The sequence below is a fragment of the Calypte anna genome, chromosome 20 (assembly GCF_003957555.1).
Source record: "Calypte anna isolate BGI_N300 chromosome 20, bCalAnn1_v1.p, whole genome shotgun sequence".
Lineage (NCBI taxonomy): Eukaryota > Metazoa > Chordata > Aves > Apodiformes > Trochilidae > Calypte > Calypte anna.
The window spans coordinates 12,765,582-12,781,283 of record NC_044265.1 but is presented as its reverse complement, the minus strand read 5'-3'; the positions used below and the strand labels follow the sequence as shown (position 1 = coordinate 12,781,283).

Below are 15,702 nucleotides of genomic sequence, written 5' to 3'. Positions count from 1 at the left end.
AGCAGAAAGCAAATCAAGGAATCCAAGGATTTTGATGGCCTGGTTTTGGGGCTATCTGGTCACAAGAGCTTCCCCACAAGCTGGCTTTTTGCTTGCTTGTAGAGAGATCATTTTCCCTCTCTTGCACTGGTGAGAGCACACACACTTCATTAGCTCTGATTAGAAGTGAAACCCAGACTACATCTGCCCTGAAGGAACAGAGTCTCTGTGGTGGGGGAAAAAAAAAAAAGGCAAGTTTTTCTACTGAAAGATGAGCTGAAGAGCCCAGAATCTTCACTAGGATGAGTGTAGCTGGAAGCTCAGATTTTACACAAACAACAGGAACACCTCCTAAAATTTGCCTTCCCATCCTTCACTTGTTTTATACACTCAGAGCCAGCTGGTGCCTTTCTGTACATCCTGCTGTAATTCAGGGGCACACTTGTCTCTTCCTGCTTTTCCTCTTCGTTTCATTTGCTTGCAGAATGCTTGGAACTCCAACTCCAACTCCAGTCATTTATTATTATTATTATTATTATTATTATTATTATTATTATTATTATGATGATGATGATGATGATTATTATTATTATGATGATTAATATTATGATTATTATTATTATTATTGATAGGGTGTGCATTCCCAGGCTCTGGGAGAGGTTGACTGAACACACCTGCCTATGAAAGGTGTTCCTAATAAAAAGTTTCATTGGAGACTTGTGCAGCCTGGAGGAAGCTGGTACTGAACATGCAGGATGAGTGGAGAAGTAGCAGCAGAGGCTCAAAGCCCAGAACATTCTTTGGGGAATTAGAGCAATAGCTTAGTGTCATTTTACATCACTGATGCTTTCCTTCCTCTTTCACCTCCCCTACATAATCTGCAAAGATATAAGAATGATTTCTATTTCCCTGGGACAGCAGAGTTTAAACCCTTCTTTTGTCTTGAAATCAGCAGTTGGGATGGCACCTTGGGCAAGAGTGAAGTTATTCCCAAATTCTTGGATTCTGTGAAGTTTTCTCTTCTGTGTTAATTGCTGCTAAACATGGTGGTGTTTGGGAGCTTCCTACATTCTCAGTAATACATTCAGAATGGAGCTGCTGGTCTCTGCTTAGCTCACATTCTAGCAGGTTCTTCTAGTGAAAAGACCAGGGCTAGAGGAAGAGCATTTCTCCTCTCCAGCTGTATTTTATTCATAATTCATGGAGAAGGTGAGATACAGGGAGTCCTGGGAGTTAACTTCAGCCCTGAGGTCATATATTTAATTATAGTTTGGGTCAAGAAAATGCAATTCCTGTTTATGTTGTAAGGCTTCCCACCTTGGCACTGAAACTCTCCTGGGAAATGTCTCTTTTTCTTTGTTCATAAAATCAGGAGTTTCCTGATAGGTATCATAAAAGGTTTGTGTGTACACATGACAGATAATAATAATAATAATAATAATAATAATAATAATAATAATATAAAGAGTGGGTCCAGGACTGCCACTTTGCTTGGCTGTTAACACAACTCTCAGGCATGATGGAAAGCCTGGGAAAAAGAGAAAACCTTCCTAGAGTTCCCTTGGAATCAGGGCACACATTCCAGATGCATCTTTCCTGCTTGGCTCTTTGTGTGTATGTAAAGGGCACCTCTGAGCTGCCCCATCCCAGGTGACCAATCCTCATTTTCTGCTTTTCCAGGGAATCCTCCCAAGGGCTGGGTCAGCAGCATGGCCAGTGCCCAACAGCCCAAATTGCCCCAAACTGCCCCAAAAATCCCTTGGGATTTCTGTTAGCACAGTATAAGAAAGAAAGAGAAGGAAAAAAAAAATAAATCTCTGATTATTCTGATTTTGGGGATGGGTTTGGGTTAGCAGAGTAGAAGAAAGAGAAAAAGAAAAAAATCTCAGATTATTCTGATTTTGGGGAGGGTTTCTTTGGTTTTTTTAAGGGGTGGGGTTTTCATTCTGTGCATTTTTTGGGGTGGTTTTATTCATTTTTATGCCTTTAAGAAGTGATGGTTCTACACGGCAACAATGCTAAAAGTCAAGAGGTAAAATCAGATTGGTCATTGCCTGTTGCTTTGTGGTTACCAGCATACCCATGGAATCATTTTCTTGGACCAGGGTGGAAAAATCTGAAAATATTTTTTACCCCTGTAGCTCAAGGACATTTGGTACAAACCAGCCCTGGTTTCCAAACTGCACAACTGGGGACTGAAAGAGCCCAAAGAGCTCCCACTCCTCCTCTGAGGAGCTTCCATGAAGCTCACCCAGGAGGGAAGGGGAGAGCTGGTTCATCTTTACAGACCCTATGAGTAGAGGCTGAGGGAGCTGGGGGTGTTGAGGCTGGAGAAGAGGAGGCTCAGGGGAGACCTCATCACTCTCTGCAACTCCCTGAAAGGAGGTTGGAGCCAGGGGGGGGTTGGGCTCTTTTCCCAGGCAACTCTCAGCAAGACAAGAGGGCAGGGTCTCAAGTTGTGCCAGGGGAGGTTTAGGTTGGAGATGAGAAAGAATTTCTTTCTGGAGAGGGTGATCAGGCATTGGAATGGGCTGCCCAGGGAAGTAGTGGATTCTCCGTGTCTGGAGATCTTTCCAAAGAGCCTGGATGTGGCACTGAGTGCCATGGGCTGGGAACCACGGGGGGAGTGGATCAAGGGTTGGACTTGATGATCTCTGAGGTCCCTTCCAACCCAGCCCATTCTATGATTCTATGATTATAGAAAATTGCAAAGGAAATACAAGGTTCAGTCATGCTCCAAACCCATTCCATTTCCTTCCAACAGGGTGTTTTGTTTTGTTTTGTTTTGTTTTGTTTTCAGGGAGAGCTGTTGAAATCACGAAGGTTTTATAACTCCCCAGTAGAAATCTCATTATCTTGCCTTTTGTTTTCTGGTGTGATGTATTTTTCTGTCCTATTAAAAATGAATGGACTCTACTTTTCAAGCCCTACCATGCATCATTCTGTCTCCCCTTGGAGTGAATCACTGGGTGTTCCATTTGAACTCCTGTTCACAAGAACTGAGTTGATGGCAGAAAACAATTATGCCTCCCAATAACTTCACTAATACACTTACTGTCAACTGAGATCTGGCTAAGTGGGGTGTTGTATAAAGATGGAAAATGAAGGATGGAGAGGATATTTGATTAACAGGAAGAAAGAAAAGCAAAATAAAACCTTGCTGGATCTGGAATGTTTAACTCCCATAGTACCAGAACTTTGTATCTCTTGCTCCTGACACTGAACGAGGCAGTTCTGATGGGTCACTAACAGATAAAGACAGATTCACCAAGCTAATTTAATTTTTTTTTTTTTTAATATATTCATTGGTTTTCTGCTTAAAGACTGGACATGAGGGCCACACCATGTCAGGATGGCAGTAATGCTGCCAAGCATAGAGGAAACGGTGGCTTTTGGAGTCAAGGCCACTGAGTTCTGACCTGTCTTAAAGATCTGACACTAAAATTATTTACTCTCTGTTTTCCAGCTGGTGGGCTTTGTCTACGCCTGTTATGTTGTTAGTGTTTTTACAGAAGAAGAAGACAGCTGTAAGTATTTCTCAACAGAGCCCTTGGCAAAGATTTTATTAAATTTTGTTGCTCTCTCAGCTGTTTGCCTGTCAGGACCGAGCTGTCTTCAGACTTCTTTCCATCTCTCTAAGTACCTTTCAAGAATCAGCAATTTTCACTGCAGATTTTTCTTTTTGGTTTTGATTAAGATTATTTATTTTAAATTAAGCATTAAATGCTGTCATTCTGCTCCTCTTCCAACCCAAAAAACCTTAGTGTTGGCTCCTCACTCAAGCTGAGCTTTAGAGAAGTGGGCAGCTTCTTCTGTTCTCCAGTTTCTATACCTTAATATTACTGAAATATTACTCCAAAAATACAACCTGGGACTACTCAAGCAGGCCACCTGCTGAGGATGAAGCAGAGCATGAAATTCCTTGCCAACAACCTGACCACTTAATTTAAGAGCAGAGGAAGAGCTGTGTCTGAAGGATGAGAAGCAGGAAAGGAGCTGACTCCTTGTGTTGGGTACACAGAAATATTCTGTGTCATGACATGTGCCAGAGAAAAGCCAAGACCCACTGGAATCACATGGATGCTTGGGTCTGGAGGATCTATCCTGATCTCCATAACCTAATCCTGGATTACTTTGCCCTCCTAAAAGCCCCTTGGAGAGCAGTAATTCCACAAACCAAAGAGCAGATGTGTGTGGTTCAAATAAATGGGAATTTTTTGGCAATTTCTTTGCCTTGCTGAGTGGGATTTCTGAGCATTCTGAGCATCAGTGAAGTTTTACTGAAATCAAGGGGTCTGGGCCAGTTTAATTCAGGTAAGGATCTGATCCAAAGGTTTTATATCCAAGCATCACTTTAATAATACATTCGTTGGGTTTGTGCAAGTAGCTTTGTTGTTTTAGAGAGCAGCTGGCATGGATTTTAGCTGAAAAACAACAGCTTTGAAGTGGTTATTTGAAAAATATGTGAAAAATGTTGATTTCATAGGGGTGAGATAAGCAATGCATCTCATCTGACATCTCCTCATGTTCATCTGGTTCTTCCTGTGCAGCTGAACTTCTTCCACTGACTTCATTGATCATTTCTTTAGAGCTTGGCAGTGCACTTTGCACAAGTGATGTATTACAAGTAATATTTTTTAAATTACTCTCCTTTAGCTCTTCTATTAGCTAAATAGCTTGATTTCTAAGCCCATTTTGAACACTGTAAAGTAAGAACTTGACAGAGCTTATTTTTATAGCAGGGCTCTGTTAGGAGAGACAACCCCATGGAAGGAAGCATTACCTAGAAACACAAAGCTGTTAATTTCAGGTTCCATATTTTTGTTCCACTAAGAAATTTACTTTCCCCCCAGTTTCCCAGCTTGGAGTTAAAATGCCAGCTTGAATAATTAACACTGACAAACCATCAATATTTCACATTCACAGTGGTAGAGCCTTCCAGTGACCTGAACAAATTCGAGCTGCATTTTAATTTTCTCTTCCACTTGTGGTTTCCTTTAAATGTTGCTTTGATATGCAGCATGAAGTAATTAGAAGTGTTGAGGCACATTAATCAGGAAGGCTCCTGCTAACGTGATTTTCATGAGAAAACACAGCAGTAGGGATCTACCAAAGAATATTTTACATGTGCTACTGCACTGTGATATATTGCAACAAGGAACCACAGTTAAGATTATTTTTTTTTTAAGTGACTTGGATTTTGAGTCCTTCCATAGTTGGGTGCTCAGATGAAAGGACTTTTGTTTGTTCAAGATACCAGACACTGAAAACTGCAATTCTTTAAGGTTTCCAAATTTAGACAGTCCACAACTGAGGTAGCATAATATCTGTTTTTTAAGCCTGTCTTGATTTTAAAATACACAAATGTTTTCAAAAGTGGTTGAGAAAAGGTCGAGTCTCCCTGGAACTACTGGGAATTACCCCCATAATTAGCTTAGAATCTCTACAGATTCTGCTCATTAGCTGACACTTGTTCCAAGGTCACAGCATCAAGTTATCCATCAGGCCAGAATTCGTGACAATTTCTTGTCTTTCTGTTTCAAAATATATTTTAAGAGTTTTTTTGGTTTTTTTTTTTAAATATTCTTTCTGTTCTTTGTTCATTGAAAACCAGCAAACCCCTGGCTAAATTTAAAATAATAGTGCCACCTTCAGGCTAGAAAAACAAACAGGTATTTATAGAGTTAATAAGACCCCAGATACTTTTTAATGGCATTTGGACTGGGCAGCTTTTACATTTCCAAACAAAATGCACTGAGTGAGAATCAAAACATGATCTAAGCTGGATCTGGTTTAAGGTGTTTTTTTTTTCAAAGCCTCCTGGGTCAGTCCCAAACCTCAGCACATCACAGCCCCACTGACCTGGCTGCACTGCCCAGCTCAGTCATAAAGACTTGGCCTCATTTCAAGGCAACTCAGAGATTTGGGAAATTCTTCTATGGTTACTAAGGGAATTGTCACTTAAAACTTCCCTTGTTTGGTGAGCTTGAATAAGGGAAAAGGGGAGCACTGTTCCTATTTCTATACAATGAAAAGAAATGGAGCTGGCAGAGAGGACTTGAAAAATCCTCTATAATGAGGTAGCTGCAGTTTTCCAAAGCTGCTCTTGTCTGTCTCACAGGAAAGACAAGTGGGGCAAGAAAACTGGAAAGCCTTCCAGGGGATGGCTGTGCTGCCAACTTCTCTGCTGGCATTGACTCCAGAGCCATTCCCCAATTCCTTCTTCCAGCACATCCCTGAATGGCTGGAGTTTTGTCAGCTGAGTCCTCATGTGAAGTCCCAGCAGGATGACAGTGTCCCAGGAGGCTGAGGGAGGCCCTTTTGTTTGTCTGGAGTCTTTGTTAGACCTCTGCTTTAAGTCTGGTGCTAACTGAGTCTTCTCCTTGGTACCTTTACTGACCCCAAAAGATGCTGAAAAAAGAGGTCTGGCTGGGCCAGAGATTTTCACCCCACACATCCATCCCTGGAGAATCATTTTTCTGTTCTTTCACTGATTTTTGTTATGCCATGACATGCATTATTTTTTTATTTCCTTTCAACTTTCTGGCCATGTTTTGTTTATTTATTTGAGTTCTGATTTTTTTCAGTTGATTTCATTGGTGGATTTGATCCATTTCCTCTCTACCATGTCAATGAAAAACCCACCAACCTTTTGTTCAAGCAGACATACCTGTAAGTATCACCTCCTGTGCTTTAGAGGCTATTCTTGCCTCTTAGACTTTGATGGCTAAAGGGTGCCACAGGTTTGGGGTTTTTCCTCCTTGCAGGTTGATTTTTCCAGCATGGAAAGAGTGAAAAAGTCACAGCTGAAGGGATGACACTGGTTCTGCTTAGCCCCAGGGTGAAGATGGTGTTGGCATCCCTGGCTTATGGTAGTGCTGATTGATAGGAAGCTTGTAGGATGCTGTTGTAAAGAAATAACTGGATGCCTTGAAGCAAGCAGAGAGGTTTTTCAGCACTAAATGGTGACCAAGTAGGTAAAAGTAGGAGCTGGGAGGATGGAGTCAGCTTCAGTGGATGCTGAGAGTAAGCAAAGGAGTCTCAAGCTCAAGGTTAAACTGTGGTCTGTCAGGCAGAGCCTCAAGGACATAAAATATATACAACATTTAGTTATTTAAGCTGTATTTTAGCTCCATGGAGAGGCAGAACTGAGCTCTGACCTACAGAGCCCTGCAATTCTGATTTTTCTCAATTATCTCCTCCCAGCAGCATCACAAAGTTTGATCCTGTCTCCATGTCGCTGCTTGTACTTCCAGGGAACTTGTAGGGTACAGAGCTGAGACACCAGGGAATGAAATTAAAACAAGCATTAGGTGGGTTTTATGCAGGATGGCACAGGTTTGCTCTGAAAGTTTTATATTTTAATTCTTTTGCCTGCAAGGATAAGGGCAGGGTAGGGAATCCCAGGAGCTCAGCTGAGAGCAGGAAAGGGAGAGGGTAAGAAAATCACCTGCTAAGGAAAATCTATTGTTGAATTCCAGCTCCTGCCCTCTGATAATCCCTCCCCACAAATGAAAACCACTTAAAAGCTGATTCTTAAGGAGATTCCCAAACATCCAGGCCACTGTTGTCTGTTTAAAGCAGCAATAAGAGCTGAATTTTTGATACTCAAGCTGCAAGGAAGCAGTTCAACATGCAGAAATTTTTTTTTTTTTAAAGCAGCTGCTAAAGGGAGCTTGGTTTCTAGAAATGATGTTACCAGAAAGTCCTGCTAAAAAGAAGGATGTGAGGGTGCCCCTGTACTCAGCCCTGGTGAGGCCACAGTTTGAGTCCTGTGTCCAGTTCTGGGCCCCCCAGTTGAGGAAGGATATCAAGGTCCTGGAGCAGGTCCAAAGGAGGCAACTGGGCTGGTGAAGGGATCCAGCACAGATCCTATGAGGAGAGGCTGAGGGAGCTGGGGGTGTTGAGGCTGGAGAAGAGGAGGCTCAGGGGAGACCTCATCACTCTCTCCAACTCCCTGAAAGGAGGTTGGAGCCAGGGGGGGGTTGGGCTCTTTTCCCAGGCAACTCTCAGCAAGACAAGAGGGCAGGGTCTCAAGTTGTGCCAGGGGAGGTTTAGGTTGGAGATGAGAAAGAATTTCTTTCTGGAGAGGGTGATCAGGCATTGGAATGGGCTGCCCAGGGAAGTAGTGGATTCTCCGTGTCTGGAGATCTTTCCAAAGAGCCTGGATGTGGCACTGAGTGCCATGGGCTGGGAACCACGGGGGGAGTGGATCAAGGGTTGGACTTGATGATCTCTGAGGTCCCTTCCAACCCAGCCAATTCTATGATTCTATGAGGAGAAAAGTGGAGCTGGGTGAAGAAAAAGCATTCCTAAACAGATTTGTAGACTATAGGATGGACTCACTGCCTCCTTGCTCACTGCAGCACAAGACCAGAAGTAATTTTTGCAAAATAAAGTCCCTGTAAGCTTAGGGGTTCTGTAGCATTATTAGAAAGGATGCTACAGAAGATTAAATATTGATTTCCCTTTCATTTTGTCACAGTGAGATGGAATTTTCCACAGTCTGCAGAACCTGTGGAGCTTCTACAGTGTGGGGTTGGGGCTGCATTTTTGTCTCAAAATGTCTCAAAATGACAATTTCTGTTTGTGAAAGGAGCTACAACTTATAAATGAAGTTTTCTGCATGGGGAGATTGGAATATGAGCAGATTCTAGCAACATAAAACTTCATTACCAGGGTCTTGGTAAGATGGTAAACTCCTAATGAAACACACAGATCATTTTGTTGTTCAGAGATGTTATGCAGACCATCCCTTATCTATTGATGGCTTCTGCTGCCATAATATAATATTTTTTTTCTGGCTAACAAGTGAAAACAGCTGCTGAGCAGTAGATAAGCTGACCCTCCATAGATTTTACAGCAGCCATATCAATTTTTGATTATTTCAGCCTAGGCCATGCTTTTTTCCACAAGATGAGAATGGGGGTGAAAAGAGGAATGAGTGTTTGATTCTCAGTGATGCCACAGAGCTCTGAAGTCTGGGGCACTGAGTGCCAGATGCCTTTTTCCTGCTGGGAAAATCTTTTCCTGCTGACTGAATGCATTTTATTATAACCTCTTCAAGAAGATGCAAGACAACAAATACCTCCAAATTCTTCCAAGCTTAAATTAATAGAAGAGGAAGGGGTCAGGAATGTGAGAACTCCTTTTTTTGCAAAAAAAATCTGAATGAAACCAAATCTATTCTACAGCTATGGACTTGGGCAATAAACTTGCATTTTAGGATGGTGACACCTCAGTGTCACTGGTCAGCAGCTCTCCTGAGAGCCACAGCTCTTAGAGCATCACTTTCCATCATTCCCTAATGGAATGATCCTATTCCCTCCAGTTTCCTCCAGCCTTTTTTGATGTCCTCTCCTCCCAGTGTGTCCTTGTCCTGGTTTGCATTTCTCCCTTTTCTGTCCAAATTTATGAATTTTCATCTATCTGAAAATATTATGTATTTATCATATATCTGAATGCCCCCCAGAACTATGGCCCTGACTGCTGGGCAGAGCTTAAATCCAAGACCAACCCCCATCCCTCCACACATCCCTCCCTCAAGCACAAGTTAAATAACTTTTAAAGATGCTGTCCCAGTTCAAAGACATTAAAGGGAGACCTTGGCAGCCAACTTCAGTGGTTATCAGCTGCTAAATTCAGCAATCTAAATGTCCACTTCAGTTCTGCCCTTCAGCTCCCACCCACTTCACTGGAAGAAGTTCTTAAATACTTTTGCCTCTTCCTAGGAGTTAAAAACATCTCCCCCCACCCTTAGTGACAACAGAGACTTCCAGCCCATAGTCCAGGTATTTACCAGCTTAATCCTGGTAATCTTTTGACCTCCTGGATGCCACTTCCAAGTTTCCAGGTAGTGGAAAACCTTACAGATTATGAGCAACCAGGTGGGTTTTTTTTTTTAAATCCAACAACAAAAAATGAATCAACCAACTTTGCAGTGTTGCTTGCAAAGACATGATTTCAGTGTTTCATCTTGATTAACCCCTACACCACTCACACAGCAACCAAAAATCCTATAAATACACTGGTGTCCCCCAGGGATCAGTGTTGGGCCCAGTTCTGTTCAACATCTTCATTGATGATTTAGATGAGGGGATTGAGTCCATCATCAGCAAATTCGCAGACGACACTAAGCTGGGGGGGAGTGTGGATCAGCTGGAAGGCAGGAGGGCTCTGCAGAGGGACCTGGACAGACTGGAGAGTTGGGCTGATTACAACGGGATGAGGTTTAACACGGCCAAGTGCCGGGTCCTGCACTTTGGCCACAACAACCCCATGGGGAGCTCCAGGCTGGGGACAGAGTGGCTGGAGAGCAGCCAGGCAGAAAAGGACCTGGGAGTCTGGATCGACAAGAAGCTGAACATGAGCCAGCAGTGTGCCCAGGTGGCCAAGAAAGCCAATGGCATCCTGGCCTGTATCCGGAACAGCATGGCCAGCAGGTCCAGGGAAGGGATTCTGCCCCTGTACTCAGCCCTCGTGAGGCCACAGCTTGAGTACTGTGTCCAGTTCTGGGCCCCCCAGTTCAGGAAGGATATTGAGGTCCTGGAGCAGGTCCAAAGGAGGGCAACCAGGCTGGTGAAGGGACTCGAGCATAGACCCTACGAGGAGAGGCTGAGAGAACTGGGGTTGTTCAGCCTAAAGAAGAGGCGGCTCAGGGGAGACCTCATCGCTCTCTACAACTACCTGAAAGGAGGTTGGAGCCAGGTGGGGGTTGGGCTCTTTTACCAAACGACTTTCAACAAGACAAGAGGGCATGGACTTAAGTTGTGCCAGGGGAAGTTTAGATTAGATATTAGAAAGAATTTCTTTACGGAAAGAGTGATCCGGCATTGGAATGGGCTGCCCACTGAAGTGGTGGATTCTCCGTCCCTGGAGATATTTAAAAAAAGACTGGATGTGGCACTCAGTGCCATGGTCTAGCAACCGCAACGGTGGTTCAAGGGTTGGACTCGATGATCTCTGAGGTCCCTTCCAACCCAGCCAATTCTATGATTCTATGATTCTATGATTTCTATTTGAGGTTCCATGACTGCTTCTATTCAACATTTCCCAGGCCCCAGGGGTGGTGGATGGTGATGGTTCCTATTGCAAGTCACACACTTAAGTCAAAGAAACTCAGATTATCCTGAAAAAGTTGCTCTGGAAGTTTGACTGTATAAAAAGGGTTACCCTTAATTTCACTGCTGCTTATCAATAAAATATTGCCCTAATAATTTAAGAATAACACATGAGGAATCATGCCAGAAGGTATGGTAAAGCCTTCAGAACACAAATATCCTTAGCCAAAGGATAATAAAAGAATTATTTTTGTACACAACTTGGTACTAAATCAAGAACCCACTGCAGAACAGGAGGGAACCTCTATTTTTTTTTTTAAAGATGGGCAGAGACCTCTCCAACTTTTAAGACTGTTCATAAGGCCAAGCAGGGACTTCCCAGTTGTGAGGCTTCCATCAGTGATCTCCCATCTCAACTCCTACATGACCTTGATGGCTTAAGAACTTTAATTTGATTTTAGGTGCCAGATTTCACTGACTTTGCTCTCCTCAGATCTCCCAGTAGAAAGGGCCATAGGTAACACAGGGTGGGACTTTCCTCAGCTGTAGATTTGAGTATTGACAGGGTAACACCAGGATGAACTGAATGATCCAAGGCTCCAGTTGGTGGATGCTCACTTTACCTCTCCCTAATCAATTGTTTTTTGGGGTAATCTGGCTGCTAGCAGAGGCACAAGGCAGCTGTGAGCATGAAGAATCCAAGGACTTAAATCCTATGGAACAGTCATCCACTTGGAGGTTTAAAGTAGGTTTTTCAGTAGATTATGTGGCTGGTACAAGCACACAGAACCTTCTTCAGTTAAAAACAAAAAAAACCCCAAAAAAACCCCCAACACCACTCAAAATCCAGATTGAAACACTAGGGAGAGGGGGTTGGAAATCTAAGATCCTTTAGTATTGCTTTCCTCCAAACTTTGATGATGAGAATACTTCCCCAAGGAAACTTAAACAGAAGGAAATCCCACTTTGTTTTGAGGGAAAAAAAAACAAAACAAACCACAAAAAATGCTTCTGCTTTTCTTTCTAGGTAGCCTTTTTCCCAAACAATTTGCTGAATACCACCCTGAATTTGCAAACTCTTTTGGTCAACCTGAAGCTGCATGTTTTAGAGGTGATGTTCTAGCTGAAAACATTCCCTCATCTTCCTTGCTGGCTCCAGAAGTAGATCTGCTTCCACTGCTGCATCCACCCAAAAAGCACATCATGGCAATTTCAAGAAGCTCATTCATTCTAGAGATGAGCCCCAGCTTTTAAAATTCCTAACCAAGTCCTTTTTTTGCAGCTCCAAATGCTGAGGATACGTAGATCTAACCCTTTGGCTCACATCTACTCCTTGGTCTAACTACAGAATACTCAGGTCTGGCAGATACATAACATTCTTGCCAGACTTGAAGACTACTTAACCACATCACCTCTGAGCTCCCAATCCTATTCCTCATCTGTAATCATATTTAAAAACACAGAACAGCAGAAAAAAACAACCAAAAACCCCCCAACCATTTTGTCCTCATTATTTCCACACCATTATTTGAAGTAAGCAACTTAGCCCTTGCTTCACACTGATGCCCTGACTTTAATTTTATTTTTTTTTTTCAGGCCTGCATAAATAAAGAGGAGCCAGAGGATGGATAAACCTTGCACTCCCCCATCAGAGGTGCTGCAGGAAAAAAAAAAACCAACAAAAACATCCCCCATGGCCTGGATCTTTGGCAGAGGATGATGAACTCCATTCCATTTTTTGTTCCTTGTCCTCTTTTCAAAAGCAATGAATGTACACTGAAGAATGGCCATGCTGATGGGTTTTACTTCTCCAAGTGCCCTGAGGAACCATTCCTACCAAAACCTGGTGGGATCAGCCAATAAATAGCCCAGTCCTGAAGCCCTCAGGCAGAACAACTTCACCAAGAGCCTCCAGAGTTGGAGCTGGAGCTGCTTCTTTGTGCCATGGATCCATAAAGAAGGAAGCACTGAATAACAACCTGGGACTTTTCATGTTTTGTAGTCAGTTTCTTCTCCTTTCCCATGGTCTGAAGAGCTTAAATCCCTTAACAATTCCCTGCCTGTCTAGAACTAGGTGGGAGCTATTTACATTTGAGTTATTTAGGCTATATATATTATTTTTTTTTAAGTTATAGATGAGAGCTTTTCCCATCTCTCCCCCTTACCCATCCAGGACTTCCTTCCTCAGCCTGTATTTCTTTAGACCCACTTGGCACCTTAGCAATAGGCATTGATCCTGGATTTCAGTGTTCTGTGTCTCACCTCCTAGGATGCTGAACTGCTACAAAGCAGCACAAGCACCAACTTTTGACTCAGCATGGAGCTTCACCCCATCTCACCATGCAAAACCATTCTCTCAGAGCAGCTTACTCTGGATTTGCCCAATTACATGAAATTAACACTGGGATAGCCACACACACAGCTGAAACCTGCTGTAGGAGGCTGGAAAGTTCTTAGTTCTGCATGGAGCAGAGACAGTTTGGTACCTTCCTTCTTCACTGAGCAGCCAAGCTTATTCCAGGCACAATCCTGATGAAAAGTGGGGTTTTTTGTGTGTGTGACAGGATCATTTTAAGGGGAAGGGAATGGACTGAAGGAAAAGGGGAATATAAGTGTAATTAAGTTGCATTAATGAGCTGCAGAGTTTTGTTAGCTACTTCTCCCAGCATCTTCAGTGTCAAGAAGAGAAAGAAAACTTGTGAGCCATCCCTAGAGTTCTTTGGCTGGTTTGTTCCAAGTGCTGTTGCAATTCTTTTATTGTCTTGCCTATTCTGTTTGAAATCACTTGGCATTTGGGAGTAATGCTTTTCAGAAGAGCCAAGCTAGAAGCCATGCTAGGGAGGGGAAGTGGGAGGGAAGAATTAACAGAAATAAAACCATCAAGTGTTAAGTCAAAGACAGAATGATGCACCTTTTTTTTGGCCCATTCCAAAGAGCCCAGGAAGAAAACTCTTGTCATAAACCCCAAAATATAAGCACCAAGAGCATATTTTTTTTTGTTTCTGTGGAACTTCCATTCCAGATGCCACTGTAACCCAAGGTCCTGAGTTGCAATGAGCTGCAAGTAACACTCTGTAGGTGTTTTAGCCTATAAAAACCACAGCTTCTGACTGAGCAGGACACGCAGCTGACAGTTCATTTTTTTTTTCCATCTTTTGAGGAAGAAAAAGCTCAGCCCTTATTAAAACAGCTCTGCCTGACAAGACTTAAGTACCTCACATGTTTCTCAAAACTGTCCCTCTACCAAGTTTTAAACAAAAAGTGGAACACAAGCTACTACAGCATTTAGACAACAGGAATAGCAGTGTACTTACACAGTCTTAATACTTTCTCCACCTCTTCTTTGATTCAGTTCCTTTCCATATAACACTTATTCCTATTTGCCCACTTTGTGTTCCCTGGAAGGGCAGAAAAAGGAATTGAATACATATGCTCTTGTCCATGAGATTGTTCCACAAAAGACTCATTTATTTGGAGCTTTTCAAGTTGATCTTCCCTCAGAAAATAATCTTTGCACCTTTTTTTTAACAATTTCTTTTCCTCAGAGGGAATCCTTGTCCATCAGACACCAGCATTCTTTATTGGCCTCCAGTGCCCCAGAAATGCAGCCCAGATGGTGGAGAAAGCAGTTTCCTCTTTAAACACCTGCAACATTTCCCTCCTGGTTGCAGGAAGGAATTCTACATGGCAGTAAAAAGTCAGAAGGAGCTCTCAATTACTTTGAGGTCTGCATGATTTTAACACTATCCACATGCACCTGGCCAAGCCTTGATGCCACATTTAGTAAGAAATCTGATCAGCCCCACTTGCCAAGGACTCTGAAGGGACTAATCAAAGGTAATAATAATATAATAGGAAGCTGAACATGAGCCCACAGTGCATCCAGGTGGCCAAGAAGGCCAATGGCATCCTGGGCTGGCTCAGGAACAGCATGGCCAGCAGGTCCAGGGAAGGGATTCTGCCCCTGTGCTCAGCTCTGGGGAGGCCACAGCTGGAGTCCTGTGTCCAGTTCTGGGCCCCTCAGCTCAGGAAGGAGATTGAGGTGCTGGAGCAGGTCCAAAGGAGGCAACTGGGCTGGTGAAGGGATCCAGCACAGATCCTGTGAGGAGAGGCTGAGGGAGCTGGGGGTGTTGAGGCTGGAGAAGAGGAGGCTCAGGGGAGACCTCATCACTCTCTGCAACTCCCTGAAAGGAGGTTGGAGCCAGGGGGGGGTTGGGCTCTTTTCCCAGGCAACTCTCAGCAAGACAAGAGGGCAGGGTCTCAAGTTGTGCCAGGGGAGGTTTAGGTTGGAGATGAGAAAGAATTTCTTTCTGGAGAGGGTGATCAGGCATTGGAATGGGCTGCCCAGGGAAGTAGTGGATTCTCCGTGTCTGGAGATCTTTCCAAAGAGCCTGGATGTGGCACTGAGTGCCATGGGCTGGGAACCACGGGGGGAGTGGATCAAGGGTTGGACTTGATGATCTCTGAGGTCCCTTCCAACCCAGCCAGTTCTATGATTCTATGTAAGGGACTTATCCACATGCAATACACACAGGCAAACAGCAATTAAATAATAAGTGTGATGACCAGGTAGCTACATAACTACCAGCCCGTGTTATGAGGAACACAAATAATGAAGTATCTTTTAATAGAAGTAATAAAAAAGGTGATGGTAAGAGGTAGT

At 43.3% G+C, this 15,702-nt stretch overlaps 1 protein-coding gene across 2 annotated transcripts in view; it reads left to right on the top strand.

Moving 5' to 3' along the window:
• NKAIN4 (sodium/potassium transporting ATPase interacting 4) overlaps positions 1-13,926 on the top strand; it is a 50,003-nt gene extending 36,077 nt beyond the window's left edge. Inside the window, exons 5-7 of one of the 2 annotated variants that reach the window (XM_030463284.1) lie at positions 3,446-3,506; positions 6,567-6,651; positions 12,636-13,926. In XM_030463284.1, the coding sequence (XP_030319144.1) occupies positions 3,446-3,506; positions 6,567-6,651; positions 12,636-12,645 (156 nt within the window). In that variant the 3' untranslated portion in view covers positions 12,646-13,926. The remainder of the gene's footprint in view (positions 1-3,445; positions 3,507-6,566; positions 6,652-12,635) is intronic. The other variant, XM_030463285.1, reaches the window with a different exon arrangement.
• The last annotated feature ends 1,776 nt before the right edge of the window (positions 13,927-15,702 follow it).